This window comes from Microtus ochrogaster (assembly GCF_000317375.1).
Source record: "Microtus ochrogaster isolate Prairie Vole_2 chromosome 14 unlocalized genomic scaffold, MicOch1.0 chr14_random_3, whole genome shotgun sequence".
NCBI lineage: Eukaryota > Metazoa > Chordata > Mammalia > Rodentia > Cricetidae > Microtus > Microtus ochrogaster.
Genome location: NW_004949098.1, coordinates 6,750,325 through 6,763,404, shown reverse-complemented (window position 1 = coordinate 6,763,404; position 13,080 = coordinate 6,750,325). Strand labels below are relative to the sequence as shown.

General features: G+C 39.8%; 1 protein-coding gene across 3 annotated transcripts in view; it reads right to left on the bottom strand.

Moving 5' to 3' along the window:
* Ctnna2 (catenin alpha 2) overlaps nt 1-13,080 on the bottom strand; it is a 1,150,887-nt gene that overhangs the window by 281,565 nt on the left and 856,242 nt on the right. For all 3 annotated transcript variants that reach the window (XM_026787990.1, XM_013352850.2, XM_026787991.1), the window contains exon 8: nt 806-886. In XM_026787990.1, the coding sequence (XP_026643791.1) occupies nt 806-886 (81 nt within the window). The remainder of the gene's footprint in view (nt 1-805; nt 887-13,080) is intronic.

Here is a 13,080-nt window from a genome sequence, read left to right as displayed (position 1 = left end):
GAGGACCTAGGACTTACCACAGGGCAGGGAACCCTGACTGCTCTTTGGACTGGAGAGGGAGGGGGAGAGGAGTGGGGGGAGGGGGAGAAGGGTGGGAGGACTGGGAGAAAGGTGGGAGGAGGGGGAGGGAAATGGGAGGCTAGGAGGAGGCGGAAACTTGTTTTTTTTTTTTCTTTTCTCAATTAAAAGAAAAAACATTTGCCATGAGAAATCCATCCCCCAGATATGATCTTCCCTGGGTGAAAAATTGGAGTCATCAAATTAATGATACCAATGGCCATTTAGTCCATGCCACGAACTCCTATTTTGGTTCTGGGTTTCCCCAAAACTAATCTGATAAATATCCTAACTATATCTACAATGGAATACATTGGGTCTTAGACCTTAATGAACCCATTGTATTAAGGGTTTTATTTCTTATTAAACATTAGCAACCTAGTACAGTATTCAATGCCTTGGACATTTTGTAAGAACTCTCATAGATCAATGAAGGTTTCCTGGCATATCTTGATTCTGAAACTAAAAACCAAATATACACAGAGAAGAATTCAAGTTCCCACCTGAGAAGATGCTGTCTTCTCAGTGAGAGGCTACCTCTCAGGCTCTTAACACCATGAGTCTTGCAGTCAGCTCATCTCTTGGCTCAGCAGTTTTCTAACTGTTAATTGATTTCTGTCTATGTTTATCTAGATGAGATAACAAACAGGCTTCTGAATGAGTAAGCTCTAAAATGCTACCCTGGAAAGCAGCATTCTGAAAAAATCATCGCAAAGTTCTTGTGGCAAAAATAGAAAGAAAACCATACCTGTCTCCTTAGATCTCTTGTTTTCTTGGTCATCTTGTCAATTGCAATGTTGAGAGGATCTCCTTTTTCTTTCCTTCCAGTCTGTTAAGAAGAGAAAAATCACTTCTGGTTTATAAAATTAAGCGTCAAAGACATCAAGTGTTTAAGACAATTCAGGAAAATATGTAAGTTGCAAAATCCTACCAATTTAAAGCAAACCAAAATATTTGTTTAAGTATCCGATGAACATACTGGGTGACTAAAGTTATTTTTCTGAAACAGAAATTAAAACAAAAAGTCAATAGGTTCTCAGGATAGTTATATCCATATTCAACTCTCTTCAAATCCATTTTCTTCCTCTCCTGCCATTTATGGATAAATTACATAATACAAAGAGTGTCTTGCTTTTGATCTCAAAGACAAATATAATGGGATTTTTGTTATGTAGGCATGCTTATAAAATAGAAGTGATCTTAAGAAAAATTCACAGGGCCTAAGAGAAGACTCAGTGGATGAACTACTTGATGTGATACAGTCTGAGAACCAGAGCTGTATCCCGGCCACATAAATGACAGGTCAGTACAGCAACCCAGCTGTAATTCCAGCACTCTGAAAGCAGAGACAAGGAATTCCCTGGAAGACACTGAATAGTGGGACTAGGATATCATTGAGTTTTGGGTTCAAGTGAGAGACCCTGCCTGAATTATTAAACTGGAAAATGATAGAGCAAAACTCCTAACACAGAGATGTGCAACATACCTATACACATACACATGCATATGTATACAAGAATATGCATATATGCATGTATACCACAATAAACGAAAGAAAAGCTTAAAACAAATTCTCCTTTGCCAAAATTGAAAATTTTATGTCAATATTTCAAAAACCACATTGCAAGTTTTGTAAGAAGATTGGGAAATCTACCTTTCTAGAAAATTAAAAACTTCTAATCTCTGTTCTACAAAGCAGGAGAGGTGCAAAACATAGCCATAAGGAGCTCACAGGTTGTGATCATGAACAAATCTTTCCTTATGTCTCCAACATATAGTTATAGAAGCAAAAATAATAGAGAACAAACAACACTTCAACAAACTATTCACTTAAATTTTTCCAAGTTTTGTGTTAATTTTTTCCATTTCCCTGATGGCTATAGAAAAACAAGGAAAATCAAACAAAGATTTTTTAATAAAATTAAATTTGAATTTTTAAAGTTTACTTCAATTTGTGTGTGTGTGTTTGTGTGTGTGTGTGTGTGTGTGGAATTGGGGGTGGCTAGGGTTTCATTGCTGCCATGTGTAGGTCAGAAGACAAGAAGAAATCGGTTCTCCCACCTTGTGGGTTTTAGGTATCCAACTCAGGTCATGAGACTTGACAGCGAGCACCTCTACCTGTGGGGCCATCTTGCCAGCCCTCCACTGTTTTGTTTTGCTTTGTTTTTACAGTGACAAGATTCCCATGGATTCAAAGTTCTATGAACACTACAGGCGCCATCTTCTACACAAGAGGCGATCATTTTCAAAGAAATGTGTGAAAGCTATTAAATCACCGAAATGTCAGTCTAACACCCTAGAAGTTATTTATTTATTTGTTTGTATTCCTAGGGGCAAGTCATCTCTTGCTCCACACCGCATCTGTACAGAATCTCACAAAGCTCCATAGCTGAGTATAAAATGAGTGAGATCCCGGGTGACAACATCCTACCTAACAGATGGTCTGCTTGGAGGAAAGAAATGACCACGTATCAAGCATATAAGGGTCTCTTTTCATGCAAAAGACAAAATCCAAAACAAAACAACAGCAACAACTACAATAAAGCAAAAACAAAAGAAAAACAACACCTAGATATAGGTAGTCCTTACAGACACAAAAGCATCAGAATTGAAAGCGGCCACTTTTCTTCTGCAGCTTGCTTCGTTCAGCCAGTTTTTCTAAACAAATATGTGAGGCCTAGCCTTACATGATTTTCATTGAAAGTCAAAACTTGGGGCATATGTGTGCATATTTTTAGTTGTCTAGAACTCTACAAACCCTTCCTTCCCCACTCTCTAAGCTCATACACTGATTCTTTCAGATGCACACGTTGAGGTGGTTCGTAGGAAGAGCTTGAAATAAAGAGGCTAACATTTTACAACTTTGAAATATCAGCACAAAAATAGCTCCAAGAAAACAAAAGCATATGAAGAATTAGGATGGGGTGGTTTGATCTTTCTGAAAAACAGGAATGTGATCATAATAAGCAAAAGTACAGCCAGCATCCAGCCTTCAAATGCTCAGTTGGACACTGGTTCAACAGCTAGTGGCTACTCTTCCTCTTTGATTAGTGTGCAAATAGAATGTTTGCCATAAAAACATAGAGTTCTTTGGGGGAGGTGAGAGCTGCTACTGTCTTTCTGAGAGTCAAATACTTCCCATTCCATCCCCATTTATTAAAATAGTAAAATCTCACTCATAAAGTAAAAGCTGCTGTGTGTGGTGGCACACATGATCAATCCCAGCACTTGGTAGACAGAGGCAAGCAGATTTCTGTGAAATGCAAGCCAGCCCGTTCTGCACATTGAGACCCTGTCTCAAAAGTCAACAACCAAACAAATAAATAAAAGTTATGGGTTAGGTTTACATTGTGGCTAGAACAATAGAATAACTGTCAAAAGATGGGCAAGGACAGAGAGGTGGGGGAGAGATGGCTCCATAGGTAGAGTCCTTGGCTGGAAAGCATGACAAGGTAGTTAAAATTCCTAAAACCAAAGTGATGCTAGATGTGGCAGCACACATCTGTAATCCCAGAGCCCCTGTGGTGAGATTTAAAGTAAAGACAGGAGAATTCCTGTAAGGGCACAGGTTAGCTAATCTGACATATTCACTGGGGATAAAAAAAAAAATAGACACTGTTTCAAAGTGGACAGCAAAGACCAAAAGCTCAGATTATCCTCTGGCCTCCAAACACTCACTGTGGTACACTAATGTCCACATTCATGAACACACATACACACTGTACACACACATACACATCACCACTACTATCACCACCACACCTCAGAAAAACATATAAATATAATAGCTTTAAAAATAAAATGAATTATAATATCTTGACTACATGAAATAATAAAGTAACTATGAGTAAGTGCCAGATACTAGGATCTCCTTATTCTGTTAGTAATACATCTGTATCCTCTTTTCACCAGTGAGAAAAATGACAATGGAGACAAGTCATGAAACTAGAGTCAGGAATTGAAGGACTGGCCTGTGGTTTCAAGACTTAAGAGGGCATGAAAGAACTCACTAATTAAGATAAATAGCTTAATGCACCCTTTAAAACAGCAAAATGACAGCAGAAAAAGAAGCCATGCAGAGCAAAATAGATATAAAAAGCAAAATTTAAATTAAGACAAATCTAACAAGGCATAGTTTAGGACAAGACCATTGAAGCAAACCCCACATCCGATAATATGAAATTTGACAAGGCATGATTTGGGATAGGGCCACTGGAGCAAGCCCTGTGTCAGATATCTCCTACTTTAAAAACTAGGGAAACAACAAGCTGTCTGCAAGACATACCCACTAGGGTGATAGTGGCATGAATGTCACAGAAGTAATCGATCACTTTTGATTGGATTTAAAACTTTTCATGAGATGGAATCGGTCTCTGAAATTGTCAATGAGGCCAAGAACCTGAGGTAAGATATAGGTCATGGACCCCAGAGGAAACCCTACTAGTACTGTTGTGCTCAGTGAACATAGCAATAAAGTGACTTCCAATGGGAAAAAAATGAAAAAACTATAGAGAAATATTAGAAATGTCACTTAATGGGTAAAGTACTTGTCTAGCAGATAGAAACCCCAGGATCCATTTGTAATAATGCATAAATGAATAGTGTGGTTGCTAAGGCACTTATCTACAATCTCATACTTAAGAGGCAGGGCAGGAAGAGCAAAAATTCAAAATAATCCTCAGCTACATAACAAGTTCAAGGTTGTCCTGGGAAAAACCTTCTCTTAACAAGAACAGCAAAAGAAGTATGTTTTTATAATTAAAAAAAAACTAAAAAGAAAAAAATGTTATCTAAAACCCTGGCTTGACTTGGTGTTCTGTGATTTTACAAGCTGAATGTGGTACCTCTACACCCAGAGGTAACATCAGTACTTAAGTGTGACTGAGGTTGTTACAGACACACGTGGGAGACTTGGCTGTTCCTTTCTGTAAGCAGAAGGCAACATGTGTTCCCCATGTGGCATCAATAACCTGAATGTCAAGCACACATTTGTCAGACAGGATCACTGTGGGAAGAACAGTAATAGGGAGAGTTAAGGTTCCCTCTTCTCAGAAAGTCTCCCACACAAATGAGTTGACTAGAACATGAGACTAGTGATAGGGGAGAGTTTCTTGAGATGGCAAGTAGAAGCCCTACGAAGTCCCCAAACATAAGAGAGGGTTAGAGGACATTAACTAGACCATCATCTCTGAGTTAGGGTGGAATAGAAAGAGGAGCAGCGTTTTGAATGGCAGGAAGAGACACACGGCAAGACAGCCTCTGAAAGGACAGTGAATAGAAAGAGTCAGCCTTTACTGCATGGAAAGAAGGGATGACTTTGACTATCAACCAGGATTATGTTCAAGAGAGCTTCCTTCCAGCGTTAATATGACTGACTGTTTTAACCTGCAAACCCGGAGAAGTCTGTTGACATCAGTGTTCCACATCACTCTTGTCAAGACTGTGCTCGTTTAATATTTCCAACTTCTGGTTTCTTTAGCCATCAAGTCTTTGACTGAAAGCAATCCAGACATGATGGTGGCATGGACTGCATAAAATAAAATTCCAAGAGAAAATAGCTAACTTATTTTTGGTTATGTGCCAATTAACAGATCCCATACTTAGGAGGTTCTCTGGTGTTGAGAGTCAAATTCAGGTCCCCTGCAGGAGTTGCAAATTCTATTGACTGCTGATAAATCTCCCCAGACCCAAAAGCTATGAATTTTATAACAAAGCACTGTGTTTAGGAAATCTGAGCCACTGACCAAGAGAGTAAACTAACTGGCCCTTTGTAACCTTGGGTGTTTTTAAATAAAGTTTGTATATAGACACTCCTTGTCTCTCAATACTCAGATCTGCACAGCACATGAGAACTTCAAGCCAGTTCTGAAGGTCTATGCCTGTGGTCCCAAATGCTTAGGAAGGGGTATTTTTAGTTCTTTCTTTTGTTTTGATAAAATGCAATGACAAAAGGTAACTTACAGGAGAAATAGTGTACTTTAGTTCACAATTCCAGGTGACGACAGTCTGTTGTGGTGGGGATTTGGAGGCCACAGGAACTTGTTGTACCTAATCTCTGCACTTGCACAGTTAAGAGCAGGCAGAGAAGAACATGGAAGCATTCTCACTAATGTTCTTCTCACTTTCCTTTTCCTTCATCTAGAGTCTACTATGAGAAAATGGTGCTACTCCCATGCAGGTGGGTCTTTCCATATCAATTAAGATTATCTAGAATCTAGATGACATCCCACAGACATAACCACAGGCCAAGCTAACTTGGACAATCGATCCTTCATTGAGACTCTCTGCCAGGTGATTCAAGATTGTGTTAATTTGACTGTTAAGAATAACTATAACAGAAGGAAAACTGGTAAGGACAATTATAGTTTAATGTGAGTTTATGGCCAGTCTGGATAATTTGTTGTGACACTGTCTCAAAATAAATAGTAGCGACTCTAGAGATGACTCAGCGGTCAAAGCATTGTCTTTTCTTGCAGAGGTTCCCGTTTCAACTCCCAGTACCCACCTGGAAGCTAAAAACTGTCTTAAACTTCAGTTCCAAGTGATTAAATGGCCTCTTCTACCCTCCAAGGTTACTTGACATACATAGTATATAAATATATATGCAAGTAATACACCCATTCATATAGAAGAAGTTAATAAAACTTTTTAAAAAATCAAAATGATATTGGAAGTAGACAAGATTGCTGGGCAAAAATTGGGAACTGGGGGGTGGGGTGGGATGAGGGAAAGGGGAGTTGGGGAGAGATAAGTGAGATGGGGAGGATGGGGAGAGCTTGGGGGAATGGGATGGTTGGGATAATGGAGGATGGATATGGGAGCAGGGAAGTATATATCTTAATTAAGGGAGCCTTTTTAGGGTTGGCAAGAGCCTTGACTCTAGAGGGGATCCCAGGGGTCCAGAGAGATGTCCCCAACTAGGTCCTTGGGCAGCCGAGGAGAGAGAGCCTGAAATGGCCCAATCCTGTAGCCATACTAATGAATATCTTGAATATCACCATTGAATCTTCATCTGGCAATGGATGGAGATAGAGACAGAGACCCACACTGGAGCAATGGACTGAGCTCCCAAGGTCCAAATGAGGAACAAAATGAGGGAGAACATGAGCAAGGAAGTCAATATCGCGAGGAGGGCACCCACCCACTGAGACAGTGTGGCTGGTCTATTGGGAGCTCACCAAGGCCAGCGGACTGGGACTGAAAATGCATGGGATAAAACCGGACTCTGTGAATATGGTGGACAATGAGGGCTGCTGAGAAGCCAAGGACAATGGCACTGGGTTTTGATCCTACTGCATGTACTGGCTTTGTGGGAGCCTAGTCTATTTGGATGCTCACCTTCCTAGACCTGGATGAAGCAGGGAGGACCTTGGACTGCCCACAGGGCAGGGTACCCTGACTGCTCTTCGGACTGGAGAGAGAGGGAGAGGGGAGTGGGGTGTGGGGAGTGGGGGGCGGGAGGGAGGGGAAAGGGAGGTGGGGAGGAGGTGGAATTTTTTAATAATAAAAAAAATCACTTACCATACAATATGAAAATAAATCAAAATGAGGGTTGGCAGCATGGCTCAGTGCGGCCCTTGCCTACTCTGCACACGGTTCTAGATTCAATCCTCAAATAAACTAGCTACAGAGAGATTGGCAAACTCTTGTGTCATGCTGCCCTCTGTTGTGATCACCATTCACTCAGAGAAGTTGACAAGCTTGTCTGCCAATGCAGACCAACTATGAATAGCCTGTGATCTTAAATTATTGATGCACCTTACTTGCTTTTAATGTCTGTTGTCTTTTAGGTACAATATACAGCATAACACATGCTTTGTCTTCATGACAGATTAACTGGACCATCAATCATGATGTCATTGTACTTAAAACAACAAAACATTTTTAAGAGTTTACTGTATTTGGATGAATTAGGTGAGTATATCAGACAGTAAATGAATAAATATAAATAAACAAGAGAATCAGTTTAGAAACTAGAGTCCAGGCAGGGTAGTATATGGCTGTAATCCCATTACATGGGAGGTGGAAGAAATGAGAAGATCAAGATCATAGTCAGCACCATACTGAGTTTGCCACCAGTTTGACCTGCTTCAAAATAAATAAACTCTGTGATTATAAAATTTCATGTGTTTCCTTTAAAGGCTATTAATAAAACATGAGAGAATAGAGGTGTTTTTCTATTTACTTTTTTGTACTACATTCTTAGACCTGTTCCCACTTCTCTTTATCATAGACACATATCCGTTTAGTGTATGTAGTGCATGGGTATGTTTGTTTGTATGTCAGCATATTTGTAGGTGCATGTGTATGCACATGTATATGAGTATGTGTGTACACATGTGGAGGCCAGAGGTTTTCATTAGGTGTCTTCTTAGTGAACACGCAGCTTGCCAATGTGGTTAGTTGGGCTAGCAAGATTCCCCTATGGATTCCATCTCTGCCTCTCAAGTGTTAGGATTACAAGTTGGACTGTTATATCCACCTCACATTTACATGGGTGTTCAGGATTCAAACTCTGGCTTTCATGCTTGCATGGTAAGTGCTCTACCCACGGAACCATCTCACCAGTCTACTTTCTTTATCTTTACCTGCGGTAGAGATGCCACTTTGTAAGTGTCATTATTAAAAGAATACAACACTCCAAGAACTCTCCCACACTGCTGTGGGCACCTTTCCTAATGGCCATCTGCTGTGTTAGGGAAGTGCTTGTTTATAGAAATCTATTTGTTTTAGACTTAGAATGTTATTTTACAAACACGTCCAGGGTGGATCTGTGTCATGAATTGACGAGAGCAAAGAGAATACATTTCCGGATTTGGGTTTTCAGAAGATGAGTCTTCATTCCCTCAGATTCAGTCCAATTTGTCAAGGCATCAGATACTGAGGAGCAGACTTTCAGAACTAGTTTCATTCTGACCAGAAGAACTGTGCCACTCACTGGATTTTAGGACTTTGCAGTTAGGCTTCAGGTAAAGTACAATATTTTATTTCAATGATCTTTTATCATACTACCTTTTTCCTTTTTACAAAATAAAGGTCCAGGTCCCTTGACTCTGGACCATGCTATATCTCAGGTTGATGACATAGTGTACTTGGCTAGGGTCCTGGTCTGCCATGCACAACTCCCTGTATTGGGTCCCCAATACTGCATAAACCATGCACCCTGATGCATGCCTGCCATCCTAGTACTTAAGAGTGAGAAGGAAGGTAATTATAAGTTCAGGGTCATCCTCAGTTATAGGTCAACTCTGAGAGCAATCTGAGCTGCCTGAGTCCCTGCTTATAAAATAGTAATTATTGTTGTTAACCTCCTCTCTGAATAGATTAAATGGATGATGCATGTCGCTCTGGAAACTCCTGAGGATGTGTAAAATAGAGACATATTGACACAGTAAATGACACAGAACTGATGTTGACTTCATGATCTATGCAGCGCAATGTTAAGAAATCTCAGCTTCCAAATCTCTAAAAATGAGTAATTCTTTCAGGGTATCCTCATTCCATTCCCTCTTCATACCTAAAACAGTTCACCACACACAGGTAGTACTCAGTGGGAACGGATGAATACAGAAGGAGTGAAATGAAAGCAGGTAATTCACAGAAGTCCTGTGAGCACAGCTCTACTAAGCAGGATGCCCATCAGAGCCACAGACTCACATGGCCATGTTTGAGGACACGATATAAATATGCCAAACATGGCCATAGGAACACATATGTATAGAACCTACTTCCTTTTCTTCAGATGACCCTGAAAGCTGAACTGAATGTGCAGGAATATTCAAAATACTGTACAGCTGTGACTCTTAGAGAGTGCATTGCTAGGGGCTAATAAAACGCTCAGTCTTCAAAGTGTTGTCATTTGAAAGAGGAAAATTCCAAATCATTGGGATGGCAGAAAGCAATAATGTACCCTGAACTCTACCTGTAACACATACTGCTGTCATTTAAACCTATGATTTAGACAACAGGAGGGAGGAGAAAAAAATTATCTATTGATCCAGCAGTCACCCTATCATACTTGGAAGGTTGCCTGCCTACCCTCAAACCCCACATACAGAAATCATATCGTTATTACAAATAGTTCCATTATTTATAGAACCTTGAGCATTTCATAATACCTTTATGCAGTTTATAAATCATTGTGTGAACATGTGAACCTTTCTAAATATTTCCTTTTCACTGGCTGAGTACATTTTTCTTGAAAAAGAAAGACGCAGTATCTCCTTAGAATGGGTGAAAGGCAAGAAGTGGCCACAAAGCAAATTCATCTTCTGACCACACCACCCACTGCTCAGCTTTCCTGGATGCTGGAGTGGTTCAGGGGAGAGGTAGGGATAAAAGTGAGAGAAAAAAAACATTGACGTATCTTCTGACCTTTTCTGCTAGATCTTGTCAATGCCTAAAGAACCATGAATACATAATGTAAGGATATCAAAGAAACTTATTATAGAGACCCTGAGGTTCTGGTTATTAGTACAGATAATTCTGTGTACTGATAAATTCACTATAACTTGAAGGCATTATAAATAAACAACACATTTAACACACTGATTGATTTAACTTAGAGTTACAGTGCACAAAGGAGTAATGTTATGATCACATGACAGGGAACTGTGGCTTGTCACCATTGTTCAGCATGGGAAGAATGCCAAACCAAGTATAAACAGGCTCTATAAGAACCAAATAAAAACTTCGAAGTACAATTTCTACTGAATGTACATCATTTTCACCACATGGTAATGTTGAAGCTTACAACATCTGTATTGCAGTATCAGCGCAAAAACAAATCAGATGATGTGTTCAGGAGATGCCTGCCACTGTTCCATTCTTCCATCACAGTATACATGATCTTTAACTAACAGAACCCTAGATTTTCTTTCTGAATGTCAACCAAGGATTCCGGATTAAGGGATGAATTTGTAGCATCCCAGCCTGTAAGAATGAACCAAAGGTTTGTATTCTAATGGTGGAACCATTAAGAAGGAGGAAATTTTATGCTAAGATTTAGGAATGGGTAGCAGGCAACCCTGAAGCTGACTGTGAAATGTCAGAGACAGGCACCGCAGAGAGACATGTGGCTGAGAGTGAAGCTGAGAAGAACTCCACAGCTCCTTTCCACAAGTCTTCCTACATCCATTCAGCCCACAGTCATTCTCTTCTCTTTGGAGTCCATTCTTCAATTACATACTGTGTCAAATAATGGAGAAACTAATATTCTATCAAACATCATTTGCCACGTTTTTACGTGATTGCTGAAGAGAAGACATGCTTTTTACAGGTCAAGAATGCCTGGGATTCTCTGCAAGGAGTCAGCAGGAAACTCATCAGAAGTACTTAGGAAATACTCTAGTATAGATAGAAAGATGGATGGCTCCACCAGGAACCTGAGGCTAGGGAATGGGTAGGAAAGGCACTAATGGGTGTTTTGGAAAGGAGGGAATCCTAAAAATAAATTTCACTGCTTCACAAGTTGCTGCTCAGAACCACAGGAAGTATATGATTCGCACCTGTGCTGTGTCTCAATTTATGCTCCTTGATTTATTTTATCAACACAGGTGTCATCATCACTGATAAATTGCCAGGCAACTCTGCATAACAGATATTTTTCACTGGGTCACTCCTAAACTTCGGTGATTACTAAAAGTCTGGCTTAATTAACTATATATCCCTTCTATGTCTGCAAGAGTGGGAACGAAGCAAACTGCTAAAAGAAGCCATTTCATCTTCACAGCTAAAATGAAAGCATTTAAGGCCAAGTATAAACTCTTATTGATTTGCTATGTGATCACGTATGTGTATTCTCTCTCTCTCTCTCTCTCTCTCTCTCTCTCTCTCTCTCTCTGTCTCTCTCTCTCTCTCTCCCTCGCTCCCTCCTCTCTCCCTCCATCCCCATCACACACACACACACACACACACACACACACAAACAAACACACACACAGAATAAATGATTAACAGGTGAATGAAATTTAAATTTTTATTTTATTTTTAAGAGCATTTTCCCCAAGCCACTAAGACATATTTGAAGCCATCAACACCTTAAAGATCCCTGGAGCTTGACATTTTCTATTACATACATACATGCATACATATATGCATACATGTACCAAAAACTAGATCCACACTGATGAGAGTTCATAGGAAAGTTAAAAATATTCAGGATTGATTTATGGATGTGAAGCTTGTGTAGAGACCTCAACCTTGACTTTCCTGACATTTACAAATATCAGGAGCTAATTCACATCATAACTCCTTCATCACCCTATCCTTCCCTCTCAATTCACAGACAATCAGCTTCCTCTCCATATCTATGGTTACTTCTACTACTTAGTTTGTGTTTACAAAGATTTTTCAAAGTAAGTAACTATACATTGTGAAGAATTCCAGCATTATTCATTGAATTTCAGATTTCATGATATATAAAACATGTAAGCTATATCAGAAAGATCATGCATTGTCTCTTTCTAATTGAGAACTCATTCAAAAGGGAAGGATCTTTGCCTAGAATTGTAAACCTCATGAAGAAACCATTGCTGAGGAGTACACAGATTTTAGAGGAGAACCTACTAAGGTTATTTTGCTAAGTGATTATGGTGTCAATCTGCCTTTTAAATATTAGGTTTAATACCCATGGACTAGTGCTGCTCTCAGCCTTCATCAGAGACCCCCTTTTCAGTGGCCAATGGTCAATAGAGACCTTAACAACTGGTGAAAACATAAAGAATAGGTGACTATGAACTTCTTGGCCTTAAATAGAACATCTATTTCCCCCCTACAAAGATTCAGTGAACACTGCAAAAGAGTGAGTGGAAAGAGTATAGGAGTAGATGGGGTTGACAGCTAAAGAAAATATGACATAGTTCAGTGCAGCTGTGGCTGCCTGCACAACATCAGCATGGGGTCCCTTCAACATTTCATCATGCATGGAAGAAGTACCACTCACTCAATCCTCGCTGAGAGTCAGTGACTCAAAAGAAAAAGAAGAAAGAGGAGGAGGAAGAGGAGGAGGAGGAGGAGGAGGAG